The sequence below is a fragment of the Podarcis cretensis genome (assembly GCF_951804945.1).
Source record: "Podarcis cretensis genome assembly, chromosome: 14".
In the NCBI taxonomy this organism is placed as follows: Eukaryota; Metazoa; Chordata; class Lepidosauria; order Squamata; family Lacertidae; genus Podarcis; species Podarcis cretensis.
This window is the reverse complement of record NC_137183.1, coordinates 49,583,598-49,597,094: the sequence shown is the minus strand read 5'-3', so window position 1 is coordinate 49,597,094 and position 13,497 is coordinate 49,583,598. Positions and strand designations below refer to the sequence as shown.

General features: G+C 46.6%; 1 protein-coding gene across 3 annotated transcripts in view; it reads right to left on the bottom strand.

Annotated features, from left to right (window-relative positions):
* Positions 1-13,497, bottom strand: part of TOM1L2 (target of myb1 like 2 membrane trafficking protein) — a 54,177-nt gene that overhangs the window by 22,261 nt on the left and 18,419 nt on the right. For all 3 annotated transcript variants that reach the window (XM_079953845.1, XM_079953846.1, XM_079953847.1), the window contains exons 8-12: positions 10,539-10,672; positions 9,517-9,565; positions 8,235-8,358; positions 6,298-6,415; positions 3,818-3,893 (exon numbers count right to left, since the gene is read on the bottom strand). In XM_079953845.1, coding sequence (XP_079809971.1) covers positions 3,818-3,893; positions 6,298-6,415; positions 8,235-8,358; positions 9,517-9,565; positions 10,539-10,672 — 501 coding nt within the window. The remainder of the gene's footprint in view (positions 1-3,817; positions 3,894-6,297; positions 6,416-8,234; positions 8,359-9,516; positions 9,566-10,538; positions 10,673-13,497) is intronic.

The following is a 13,497-nucleotide window of genomic DNA, read 5'->3' as shown; positions in this document are numbered from 1 at the left end:
GTGGCTGCCTGAGTTAGCCACCTGGGACCCTCTGTCCAAGGCAAACACTCTTTTCAGACAAATAAATGAGTTTCTGGTCAGGTAAACACTACTTGCCGTCGTCATTATATGAAGATAGATTAATATTACTAAATTCATGCCTTTTAGCCTGGAGTCACGCCCTCACCGCGACTTACAATATAAAAGCAGTAAGATAGGGTTAGCCACTGCTGTTCTAAGATCTCCCCACCAATTACTAACGTATGACTCTGCTTAGCTTCTAAAATCTCATGAGATCAAGCTTGTTCAGGGAGGTACAGTAAGGTGCTTGCACTGCCTTAACCAGAACCCAGGCAGCTTAAGGTTTTAACAGTGCAATCCTTATGAATGGCTCCTCAGGAGTAAGTCCCACTAAATTCAATGGGACATTTAGGCTGTAATCCCGTATGCAAGGGTTTAAAAACAACGTGCCAGAAGAAAATCATTTTAGGCCTCCACACTCCACACGCCTGCCAATTAATGAACAGGTCAGCATACATGTTTTAAATGACTCTGTGTGTGGTAATTTCTAGAAACGTCAGGAAGCCGTTTCTCCTTGCATCCCTATCCAAACCAACAGGCAATGTAAACTCCTTGCACCGGCTTCAATTATTCTTGTGAAATGCATTTTCTCTCATCTGCTAGGGATCCTCCTGAATATTCTAACAAACCACTGATGACAGAAAATGTGCATGCACACCGAAGCTCATACCAATAACAAACTTAGTTGGTCTCTAAGGTGCTACTGGAAGGATTTTTTTATTTTGTTTCGACAATGAGCTACAGTTCACCAACACTTGGAGAACACACTGGACAGCAAAATGGCCAGAGGACATCTTGGCAGGAGGGTGAAGTCTGAAAACATGCACGTCTTTGCACACTTTGACCCTGTTGGGTTAACTCAGAGGAGCCCTTTGAACTGACAACGCTGTAGGCTGATAACAGCTACACTGATGGGGGAAAGACAAGCAGCCCAGGGAACCAAAGCATGAATCAAACAGGAGCGCAGGTTAATAGAGAAGGATGCTCATCCAGCTGCAAGGTGCGAGCTTTCTCAGAATTATTATTTATTACATTTCTAGCCTGTCTTTCCTTCCAAAGGAGCCCGACATCGAAGCATTATGGCAATGCAATTTGAATTAAAGGAGAAACAAAATTCATAACAATTCATAAACAATTCATAAACAATTCATAAACCATCTAAATCACCATAAACCATCAGTAGCTGATTTCGAGGTTGCCATAGCCAGTATATTTCAACCACCAAATTTGCTGGGTAAGCAGGAAGGTTTTTAAATCTTTCCTGAAAGTCAATAAGGGTAGAAACAGAAACACCTCGCTAGGGAAGGCATTCCAGAAACGGGGAACTGCCGCTGAGAAGGCCTTGTTCACAGGTCAGTGACAGAGGTGGCACCAGCAACAGGGGCCTCCCCCTGATGATCACAAGGCTCGAGATGGCTGAAACTGGGGGAGTTGCTCATTTAGGTACTTGCCACACCTTGAATTGGGCTTGGTAATCCACCAGCATTTAGCACAGAGCTGTCGGGACTGGTGACACATGGGCACATCAGGCTGCCCCTCTTACCAACCTGGCAGCCACATTCTGCACTAGCTGCAACCTCCAGGCTGTCTTCAAGGGAAGCCACACAAATAGATCATCGCAGCAGTCTAAGCAGGATGTCACTAGAGCATGGGCAACTGGAGCCAGGCTATCCTGGTCTGAGAATGGCCATAGCTGGTGACCAGCATAAGCTGAGCTTAAGTACACCAGAAGCCACCTGGCAAGTCAGTGACAAATCAGAATCCAGAAGCACTCCCAGAGTACGAACCTATTCCATCAAGGGCAGTGCAACCCCTCCCAAAACAGTTTGTACACCTAATTCACAGACACAGGAATTGCCCATCATCTCTGTCTTATCAGGATTCAGCTTAGTTTTGGCTCCCAGCCAGCTTTTCACTGCTTCCAGAAATTTATAAACTGCTTGATGACAAAGTTCCCCGGGTGGTGTACAAATAAAAATAAAAGGTTGAAGAACACTGACTACTACATTCTAGAATATGCTTTGCCTATGCCAGTCAGAAATGCTTCCAGACTCTACCTGTCTACTATTCATTCATTGATTCGATAGAATAATTTATACCCCGCCTTTCAGGATACATATCCTTCCAAGGTCGCCTGCAAGAAACGTTAAGCTGATTCAAAAACAAAACCTGAAAACATATTTTACTGGAGTGTGAGAATACAAGATGAAGGAAACCCTCATATGATACTGGAGGAAATATAAATGGAACCATCTCTGAAAAAAGTATTATGCTTATAATTTCTATATGTATGCTAGTAGTGATATTCATAACATACATTGTATTCTTATAGGTTATTTATCTAAATAAAAATCCCTAAAGTTATTTGGTTGGATTTGTAATAATTTGGAAAATTAATAAAAATAATTGGAAAAACCCCTAAAGTATCACCATCTACATATAACATTTATTTTATTTGCTTAAGGTGGGGTGGGAATCCCAGGCCACTTAGTACAATGGTACCTCGGGTTAAGTACTTAATTCACTCCAGAGGTCCATACTTAACCTGAAACCGTTCTTAACCTGAAGCACCACTTTAGCTAATAGGGCCTCCTGCTGCTGCCGTGCCACCAGAGCACAATTTTTGTTCTCATCCTGAAGCAAAGTTCTTAACCCGAGGTACTATTTCTGGGTTAGCGGAGTCTGTAACTTGAAGCGTCTGTAACCTGAAGCGTATGTAACCCGAGGTATCACTGTATCAAGATCCTTGCCACAGAGCAATTGGTGACAAATAGGCCTGGGGCGGGCAAGAGTGAGAAAATACATCTTGAGCAACCTGTGAGATGTACTTCACCTGCCTCTCTCTCCTCTTGGGAGCCGTCCCATAGGGACCCCCTGTTGCTGTGGTGAGGTGGTAAAATTGGTGGTGAGAAGTCCAGTTTCTGCCAGTCTCACATCTATTTTTCTGTAGCAGCTTCCCTCCATTTATCATCATGCCCCACAGCTCTTCCTTCTCCTACACACACTCAGACTTCAGGGCCCCTCCAGGAAGGCCATGCCTGCACCCCGCACCCAGAGTGCAAGGAAACCCCTGGAGAAGGCCAGGTCGAATGCTGCTGCAATGTATGTGCTCTCTCGCGCCCCCAAGGGGACAGAACACTAAAGATGAGAAGGTGAGTTCAAAGGACAAATGTTGCCACCCAAAGGATGGGAAGGCAAATGGGATGGAATCCACAGAGAGATCGGGATTCCTCATCCAGAGAGGTGAATGGGGAGAGAATCACTGTCCCGACCAAAAAGAAAAATAGAGGGTTGTCTTATGTGAAGACCATTCATGCTCCCAGTTCAGATCACTGGAAAGAAGCAGGTTTTAGAAAGTTGCCTGCACCGACCACAAGTTCTAATTTATATTTATCCTTACAAAGTCAGAGAATCTAAGAGTTAGGCTTGCTTTCTGAGTCAGCGTTCGGTGTGCTGCTAACACACGTAACTGGGGGGAAACAGGCAACCTTCTAGATAAATGTCAGGCTAGATACCTGTCAATTCTCTCCAGAAATTAACATGAAGTATTCAAACCTTAGACAGTTCTAGGAAAACACAATTTAGCACCACTGACCACACGTGCTTCACAGCTCTTTTCTGCAATTTGAAGCTGGACGCACGCAAAAATCTCAGGATAGGACAGAAGGAAAAACATGAGTCGCATTCAACACTCTCAGCGAAGCTTGAGAGCAACCCCCCTTTGTCTGCAATGCAACAGGGCAGAGAAGCGACTTACCCCTCCTGCGTTGTGTTTCCGAACATCCAGGGCAGATGCCAGTCCTTTAACAGCCTGGGGGTCTTCGTACGTCACGCTGAAACAGAAGAGGGTCAATGAGCATTGCAAATACCCAGGCAGCAGCAAATGCAAGAGTAAGAACGGAAGACATCGGGAATGTCATCTATAAATTGAAGTCCCAGGAGTGTTGCCAGGTGCCTCCATATAACAGTTGCACGCTGAGGAGCAAAATATTAAGCCCCAAGCACAGTCATTTATACGTTTCTCTTGTCATTTGTTCTTTTCAAGCATTGGCCGTTTTTAAGGTTTTTTTTTAAAATAAAAAAGTGCTTACCCTCTAGAGTCCCCTTCCCTTTCCCTCTGTAGCTAGTAGCCTTTTTCCACCTGAAGAAATTGTGGGCTAAAAATCAACAAAGCAGGTCTCTCCTCCTAGATGGAGAGGGAATTCTAAAATTGGCTTTGCTCAAGCTCCTCGCTGTCCAATTCTGCATTTTTAAATGTAAATGCAATGAAAACATCACTGAGGTGCTTCCTTGTGTGCCCCCTCCATGAGAGGCCCAGAGGGTGGCAACACGAGAATGGGTCTTTTCTGCAGTGCTTCCCTATTTGCGGAATGCTCTTCCCAAGGAGACTCACCTGGCACCTTCATTACATATTTTAGGTGCCAGGCAAAAATATTCCTCTGCTCTCAGGCTTTTGGCTAATTCAACAATCCATGGCCTTTTAAACTGTGAGGGTAGCTACTGCTTTTGTTTATTACTATGTTATGTACATTTGTGTTTTTATATTGTGACCCTCCCATGAAGAGTGGTACATAAATTTAATAAATAGAACAAATAACAACCATGACTGGGGAAACCTTTGTCCTTGCAGGTGTTGCTGAACTGCAACTCCCATCAGCACTAGCAAGCATGGACAGTGGCCAGGGATAATGTAGTGCAGAAACCTCTGAAGGTACAAAGGTTCCTCACACCAGATTTAAGGGTCAATACCAGTGCCTGGAAACCAACAGGTAACCTATGAAGATGGTATGAGTTGTATGTTCTGGTCCCTGAGCCCCAGCCCAAACCCTGGCAGTTGCAGTTTGGACTGGTTGAAGTTTCCAGGGCGGCTTTGGGGCAGCCTAACATGCGAGAGCATTACAGTCATTTAAGCTAGGATAAAATTAGGGCAGGAGGTTTAACGCAGGAATCAGAGGAGTGTAGAAAACAGCCTTGCACCAGATCTGACCAAATTTGCCCATCTAGTTCAGTATTGTCTACACTGACTGGCAATGGCTCCCTATAGAGTTTCAGACACAGGTCTCTCCCACTCCTCCCTGAAGATTGAGCTGAGGACCTTCTGCACATAAAACATAGGCTCTACGACTAAGTCATGGCCCACCCCTAAGGTTTCCAAAACCAGGTCAGATTGTGCTAGAAGAGACGGCTGCTGGTACTCCAGCCAAAGCTGGTCAAAAGTGATCCTGGACGCCACCTGTCTACAAGAAGTGTCGGATCCAGGAGTAATCCCAAGCTACAAACCTGGTCAAGAGTGCAATCTTATCTCGTGCAGGCTGCAAAACTAGCCACTGACCATCACCGAAGGATGCTTCAGCACAACAGCTTAGCGCACGCACACACAAAAAGCTAAACTGAAGCAGCATTGCAAATGGTTGATCTCTTGTCATTAATTTCAACTCCACTCCTGAATTCCCTACAGTCGATGGAAATCGGAGCAGGGAGGGGGAACGGTTGAAAGATTTCACAGAACCTAGGATCGTCAAAGAAAAAGGACAGAAGCAGTTCACTACGTGAAGAACTGCCCATTAGTCAGCCACTGGGTGGAGCTAAAGGAGCAAGGACAATAACTCATCTCCTCCCTGGTGCCTGAATGCCAGGGCATCTCTGGTAGGTAGGCCTTTGGAGGCCAGGATTCAGCCAGCCTTCAGGGTAGTGGCGACAGCACACTAACTATGCCTTCCAAAATAATGGGTTGGTGAGGGGGAGATGCTGCATTCAGTTCCACACATATACACACACAAAACCTGCAGCCTTTGCTGTATTATTGGCATGCCAGAGTTACTGTACAATGGACCAATTCAGGCTGTTTATTAAAACAGACTCTGGATGGCCCAGGATAGGGCAAGAATTGTAAATCAATGCAACTGGGAATTCTGCAGCTAACACATGGTTGACCCTCTCTGGGCCCTTCAGGTGGGCTGCAGGATGAATGCACTGAAGGAATGAATACATGATCTTAGCAGTTGAGAGACTGATCCGTGGAACAGGGAGCCTCTGCTCCAAATCTCACTTTGGCCATGATGCCATTATCCTCTTGGCCTTAATTTCTGCCTCCATAGGAGCCTGGCTCAGAGCAGCAGAGCAGACTGTGTTGAGCCTGTGCCCCGCAGGAGAACTGCAGGCCTATAAGGGCCAGTTCCGAGGGCTTAAGAGAACTGCCCAAGTCCCCCACACCTCCCTCCTTCAGGCCCAACATACGTCTTGCGTTGATCAGCCAGTGAACTGCCTCTCGTCTGTGCAAACATGTCGAAGTCATCCCGGGGGTTGGGGTGCTGGAGGGAGCTGAGCGTTCCGCTCACGTTGTTTGCGCCTATATCTGCAGACAAAGGAAACGATATGGCTTAGGATAGGAGTGGACAACCCTTTTCAACCCAAGGGCCATATTTACTTTAGAGCAACTTTTTATTGGAGGGGGGTGTCACATGCTAGTGGTGGGTGAGGCAAGAGGCAAAAGTGGGCAGAGGAATGAATGAGAATTTTACCTTTGCATAAAGCAGGCTACTTCCTACACCCAAACCCCACTCTCCAGCCTCCATTCAGGCAAGAAAGAGCCATTACTAGAGTGCAAGGACACATGCCAAGCAGAAACACTCAAGAAGGTTTCAAAACAGGGCTGGCAAGGGGTGCAGCCTGTGAGAGTCCCAGGGGCCAGATAAGAGGTGTCTTGGGAGCTGCTTTTGGCCTTCATGCTTGAGATTCCCCATCCTTGCTGCAGGAGAAAGCCAGAGCCGCCACATGAGGCAGCCAGAAGAAGGCACATTTTTGCTTTGAGCATTTTGCTCTGTGCCAAAGATTGGTTCTAAGCACACCTGCAGCGCCCTCTCCCAACCACCGAGTCTAGAGTTGGACATACAGCTACGCATCTCCAGTGGATGGAAGCATCAGGCTGAACATGGAAGCACAGCTTTGTGAAACTTTAGCTCATTGGCTACTTACGTCTCCATTGCTATACATTCTCTGGAGGGGAGAATGTGAAGCAGAGAAGCTGCGGGAGGGGAGGGGATGCTTCCTCCACCAGCTACTTTGCCCTTGAAACTCACTCTCCACCTCCCTACAGAATCCCAACATCTAGGCTTGTGTGGCAAACATAGATCTGAAGCCCTTTTTTCCAGCAAGGAGGGGGAGAGAGAAAAGACAACATGTTTCCCTCAAGGAAAGGGAGTTAGTGGAGGGGAAAGGGTTAAGCACCCCATTCTTCCTCATCCCTCTGATGTCCAAGAGTGCTTTGCAACAGAGGTTACACCCACATCATACATTTAAAGCACATGGATTCACCCAAAGACTCCAGGGAACTATAGTTCGTTAAAGATGCTAGAAACTGTAGCCCTGTGATGGGTAACTACAGTTCCCAAGATTCTTTGGGGGGGGGGGGAGCCAAGTGCCTTAACTCTACGATGCAGATGCAGCAAGTGGGGGTTAATCCTAACTCAGCACTCAGTGTATCATGACCTGCAATTTGGCTCAGACAGTCCCATTTGAGCAGGATTGCAAAAAGAGCAGTAGACTCCACTCTGTTTATAAGATGGACAGATTTGGACATTATAAGCTTCCAGGACAAGATGGGACGCCACCCTTAACTGCAAGCACTACTGTAGATTCCGGCATATTAGGCGACTGGGCGTATCAGACAACCCCCCAAATTGGCAGCTGCAATTTGGGGGTTCGTCTTATAAGCCCAGTTGCCTAATATGCTGGGCAGCTCCACGCCGGGAGAAAGCCGCCTGGCGCAGAGCACAGCCCGCCGCCCCTGCTGCTGCTTCTGAAGCAGCGTGAGGGGCGGGCTCTGCGCCGGGCGGCTTTCTCCCGGCGCGGAGCTGAGCCAGCCACCCGCTGCTTCAGAAGCAGCAGTGGGTGGGCTCCGCGCCAGGCGGCTCTCTCCCGATGCAAAGCGAAGCCCGCAGCAGCGGGGGGTGGGAAGGTGGGGCAGATACCTGGCATATAAGACAACCCCCAACTTTTTAACCTCTTTTCTGGGGTTAAAAAGTCGTCTTATACGCCGGAATTTACGGTACTTGTCAGAGCCATGTGACCTTCTTCAGGAACCTGCAACATGGAAGAATCTCCAGGGGAGTGTGCTGTGGACTAGCCCCATACTACTCCAGTTCCCAGCACCCCTGGAAAGGCAAAACACATACCAAGCCCGGCGAGTTGGGTCGAAAGTGTGGATGCCGGCGCCGTGTTTCCAACCATGGGGCTGACCACAGCCGGGGAGCCAGGCCCCAGGTCTATTAAGTTGTCTTCAGTCACCTCGCTGAGAACCTGTTGAGCCAATTGGGACACCAGAAGCGGTCACATAAGGTAGATGCATTCCATGGGACAGCGCTAGTCAGAGAGGCAGAGCCTTTCTCAAACAAGGCTACGATTCAGGAAGCCCTACGCCAGCCTTTCCCAGCCTGCTGTCCTCCAGCTGTGGCTGGATAACAACCCCCATCATTGGGAACCATTGGACATGGTGGCTTGAGCTGGCAGAAGCACAACAATATCTGGAGGCCACCAGTCTGGGGGAGGCTGCTCTATCTAAGCACAGAGAAAGCTATGGGGATCTGCCTCCCTCTCTGTCTCCAACACCAGGTATGGAATTTGGCTTCTTGAATTTCTAGTCCAACATTTACTTCATTTGTATAATTTATTCTGACAGCATATCAGGAAAGCTGTCAATTTTTTAATACTATACAGGGTGGTGTTTCTTCTTTTCTTTTACTAAGTATACAGACCCTCATACTCTAAACCCATTTTTTAATTCCTCGCTGATCATACTGCAGCTAAAGAGGTCACAGTTCTGCAAAATCCCTTCCTTGTCCAAAATGCAAAGTTAACATATTTGAGTTTTCTGCTTATGGAATTTGGGTGCAGTCTAGTGGTGAAAAAAGAAGCAGTGGGGAGGAAGGGGGGGGGATAAAATAGGCAGTCTTGTTGGGATGAATGAAACACATTTGATAGCATTTGAGTTAAATGTCAGTCTTTTGCCCACACAGATGTCAGTCTTTTGCCCGGAACGGATCCCGTTCACATCCCAAGGTACCACTGTATTATTAATTAGAGGCTTCCTGGTTTAATTGAAGCTCATGCAAAGGGAAAACACTAATTCCTATCTCAGCTTATTTTCAAGATATAACCCTTTAAACCATCTTAAGAGCTTGATATCTGGATCATTACTGTATATCACATTCAGCTCAGCTTGCTCCTGTCTTTGTAACCTGCAAGCAAAGTACCTCACATTTACCTACTTAAATGCAACTGATTTAAGAGCAAAGAGGCTCCAAACTTCATCACAAATATCAGAAAGTGTTCCGGCAAGAAGGACTTTGCAGTAGTTGCACCACCTCACTTTCAAGGATGAGTTTTGCCAGGCCCAAGGTTAGCAATTTTGCACTGGACAATCCTGTCTTATTAGAGAAGCCCAGCAGGAGGACTCACCCCATTGCTTGCGTTCTGTGCAGACCGACCCAACCTGTATCGCTCAAATCTACAGCAGACAAAAAAAGAGGAGATTAAAAATTAATGGCATGTAGCAATTTTGAAAGGTGCAAGTCTTATGACAAAACCCAGGATGCACAAGGAAGGATCTGTCTTTTTCCGGCTGGGGTGGTGGGAAGCTGATTGTAGCCACAGAGACCAGCATATGATCACAAGGGCTGCTGCACTATCATACCTCTAGGCATGGCTGGAAGCAACCCCATCCAACTCTCTCACCCCAAAACCTGCCATTACAATGCTGAAGCCCAGCCTTCTTCAACCTGGTGCCCTCCAGATGTTTGGGACTCCAGCTCCCATCAGTCTGAGCCAGTATGACCCATGGTCAGGAAGGACAGGAGCTGCAGTCCAAAGTATCTGCCAAGTATATTATGGGTTACAAAAGGCTGCTGATGCAGGTCAGGGATGGATAACCTGTAGCCAGAGCCTCACAAGTGACATCAGCAGCAGGTGTTTCCTGCTCTCTTAGCTAGAATGGATCAAAGGGGGCTTCTAGCTCCATCGACAGCATGGAATCAGGACGATTGATTTGAAAGAAATATCTGACTAATGAGTAAGTGAACTAAATTAATGAATCAAATAGATGAATAAATAAATAATGATCAGGAACTTTAAACTAAATCCTGGGGGGCAGAAAGACAATATTACAGATTACAGGAGAACACCTGGTACAGGAGTTAATAGTTAAAAGCTCCAGAAACGTGCTAAAGGGCAGGTAACTACAAGAAAAAAGCAGTTGGAAGGAATGACTCATGGTTTCAGTTGTCTCTATACTAATGCACAGAGTATGGGAAACAAGCAAGATGAATTCTTAATACAAGCAAGACGAGCTCTTAATACAGGATACACTCTGGACGTTAAAAAGGCTGATTTTCAAAAAGATTAGGAACTACTCGGTGAGGGGGGAAAGCCACACTTAAGGGTAAGCCAGCAACTATTTGAGCTTCAGAGGAAAAGCAAGCCACCTCTCGTATCGGAGGAAAACGTTGTTCAGATCGTCGTTTACATGAAGCAGCTCCTCTGTGACTTCTTCGTTGGACACCCTGGAGATGAGCTCCACGATCCTGTGCTGCATGGCTCGACAGGTGCGGTTCAGCTCCTGGGAGAAATGAATCATTGCAACTTCAAGGGAAGAAATGATGTCCAAGAGTTACAACACAGGGGAGCTTCAGTCATCAGAGCCCAGATATAATAGGCCTGCTCACACAATCTAACTATATCATGCCAGGCAGGGGCAGCCCTTGCCAAAAAGGTGCCCAATCACAAGTAAGGCTAACAGTGCTATTCCACAATGTGGTTGTGGTAGGGGTACGGGTAAGGGTGGGTCCATTTTCAGCAGAGATTACCCCCTTCCTAGAGTTGTAAGGAGGCAGAAAAGAAGGGCAGAATGCTCATTTGCTAGATGGTCAGAACAATCAAGAACTCCATATACAGTGGGGCCTCGCAAGACGAAAAGAATCCGTTCCGCGAGTCTCTTCGTCTAGCGGTTTTTTCGTCTTGCGAAGCAAGCCCATTGACGGCTTAGCGGATTAGCGCTATTAGCGGTTTAGCGGCTTTTAGCGGCTTAGCGGATAAGCGGCTTAGAAAAAGGGGGGGGGGAAGGGGAAAAAAACCCCGCAGGAACTCACAAGACATTTTCGTCTTGCGAAGCAAGCCCATAGGAAATTCGTTTTGCGAAGCACCTCCAAAACGGAAAACTCTTTCGTCTAGCGAGTTTTCCGTCTTGCGAGGCATTAGTCTTGCGGGGCACCACTGTATTTATTTCCGGTTATAAAGCTTGTGTTAACTGTCAAGATATCTAGGGTAAGGCTCTAGGGCCAAGGTGACATAGCTTCCGCATAAATGGTCAGATCAGGGTGTAATACTGAGCTCAAAAGTTCAACTTCTTAAACATCTTAGCAATTCTTTAAAAATTAAGTTTCTACTCCTTATGGCTACAGATATAACTTCATGGGCAACAGGATCTTAAGGGGTGACAGTGGTGGCAAAAGACTTCCTGTGGCCTGGGCATCAGTGCCGTGAGAAGCTCTTTGCAACTCCAGGTGACTAATTAAAGGATGATAAATTAAGCTAAAATACAAGCATATTTGCATAAGGTAAATAATACCATGGAATGCAGCCTTTTAGCAACATAGAATTCTGAACCACTGCAAAATACAGCCAAGCCGTACCTGGCAGTGTTTCCCAGGGCTGCCACTTTTAGAAGCCCTGGCCTTCAATACAAGAATTAGCCTCCTCCCTCTTTGCATTCCTCCCCCTTCAGAGTGGAAATTCAGGATTAAGGACAGCCATGTAAGGATACATATCTTAAATCCATTTAATTAGTATATTGATTGTTAAATTCCACTTTGACTGGTTTAATGTTTATGTAAAAAAATATGCTGAATTTCTGGTTTTACTATGCTGGCTGTTTAGCCGTAATAATAAACATTCATTTGAGGACAGCCATGCTGCTGGTGGTATCAGCACCCCCACCCCTGAAAAGAAAAACAAGCCTCGTTGACCTGGCATCTCGTGGCCTGACGTTCTGCACCTGGACAAGTGTCACCTTGTGCTTCCCACAGCTGCTTTCACAGCTTGAGGGCTGAGTTTACCATGTCAGCTTTGATCCCATCAGTTCAGAGCCAGACTGTGACATTTCAGAAGGTTGGATTCAGATGGAGAAGAGAGGGCTGGCGGGGCCTGTCTGTCTCTATTCTGCTGCAGCGCCTGGTTGCGTGCCATTAAAAACCTTTCCTTTTTATTTAGCTGCTTATTGGGTTTCTGATGGGTAACAACCAACAACCAGGGCTTTTTTTCCAGCCGGAACTCAGTTCTGGCAGCTATCAGATGGGCACCACTGGAATTCTAAGACGAAGCCATTCATGGTGAGTTCCAACACCTCTTTTTCTAGAAAAATAGCACTGCTAACCACCAACCATCTTGCTCCACCGATCCCCAGGCTGCCCCTTCCGTTCCCAGGTAAGCTTATAGAACAGAACTGATAGCTCAGTCAGCAGAGCACAATACTCTTAATCTCAGTGTCATGGGTTCAAGCCCCACGTTGGGAAAAGATTCCTGCATTGCAGGGGTTTGGACGAAATGGTCCCTTCCAACTCTGCATTGGCTCCCACTACGTTTCCAAGCACAATTCGAAGTGTTGGTGCTGACCTTGAAAGCCCTAAACGGCCTCGGCCCAGTATACCTGAAGGAGCGTCTCCACCCCCATCATTCGGCCCGGACACTGAGGTCCAGCGCCGAGGGCCTTCTGGCGGTTCCCTCCCTGTGAGAAGCGAAGCTACAGGGCACCAGGCAGAGGGTCTTCCCGGTAGTGGCGCCCGCCCTGTGGAACGCCCTCCCATCAGATGTCAAAGAAATAAACAATTACCTTATGTTTAGAAGACATCTGAAGGCAGCCCTGTTTAGGGAAGTTTTTAATGTCTGACGTTTTAATGTATTTTTAATATTTTGTTGAAACATGTCCAGAGGGCTGGGGAAACCCAGCCAGATGGGCAAGGTACATTTTTTTTATTACTACTACTACGATTCTACGATTCTAATAGGCAGGGGGTTGGAACACAAAACATCAGAGGAGCCCTGCTGGATCAGAACGGAGACTATTATTTAGTGAATTTATATCTCACCCTTGCACTCTGAGGAGCCCAGAGCAGTGAACAGATACACAATTCAAAAACCAGAACAAAGCAACAATGTTCTAAAACAGTTAAAACAATTGCAATTAAAAAGCAGCTATAGTTAAAAACGATTATTCCATCCAGTGATTTTGAGGTTGCCGGGAACAGTATTCTTCAGCCACGACATCCAGTGTTAGTCCTCATTAACAGCCATGGCTTCTCCCAAAGAATCCTGGACACTGTAAAGGGTGCTGAGAGTTGTTGATAAGACTCTTGAACACCCTAGCAGTTCCCAGGTTTCATTGCGAAA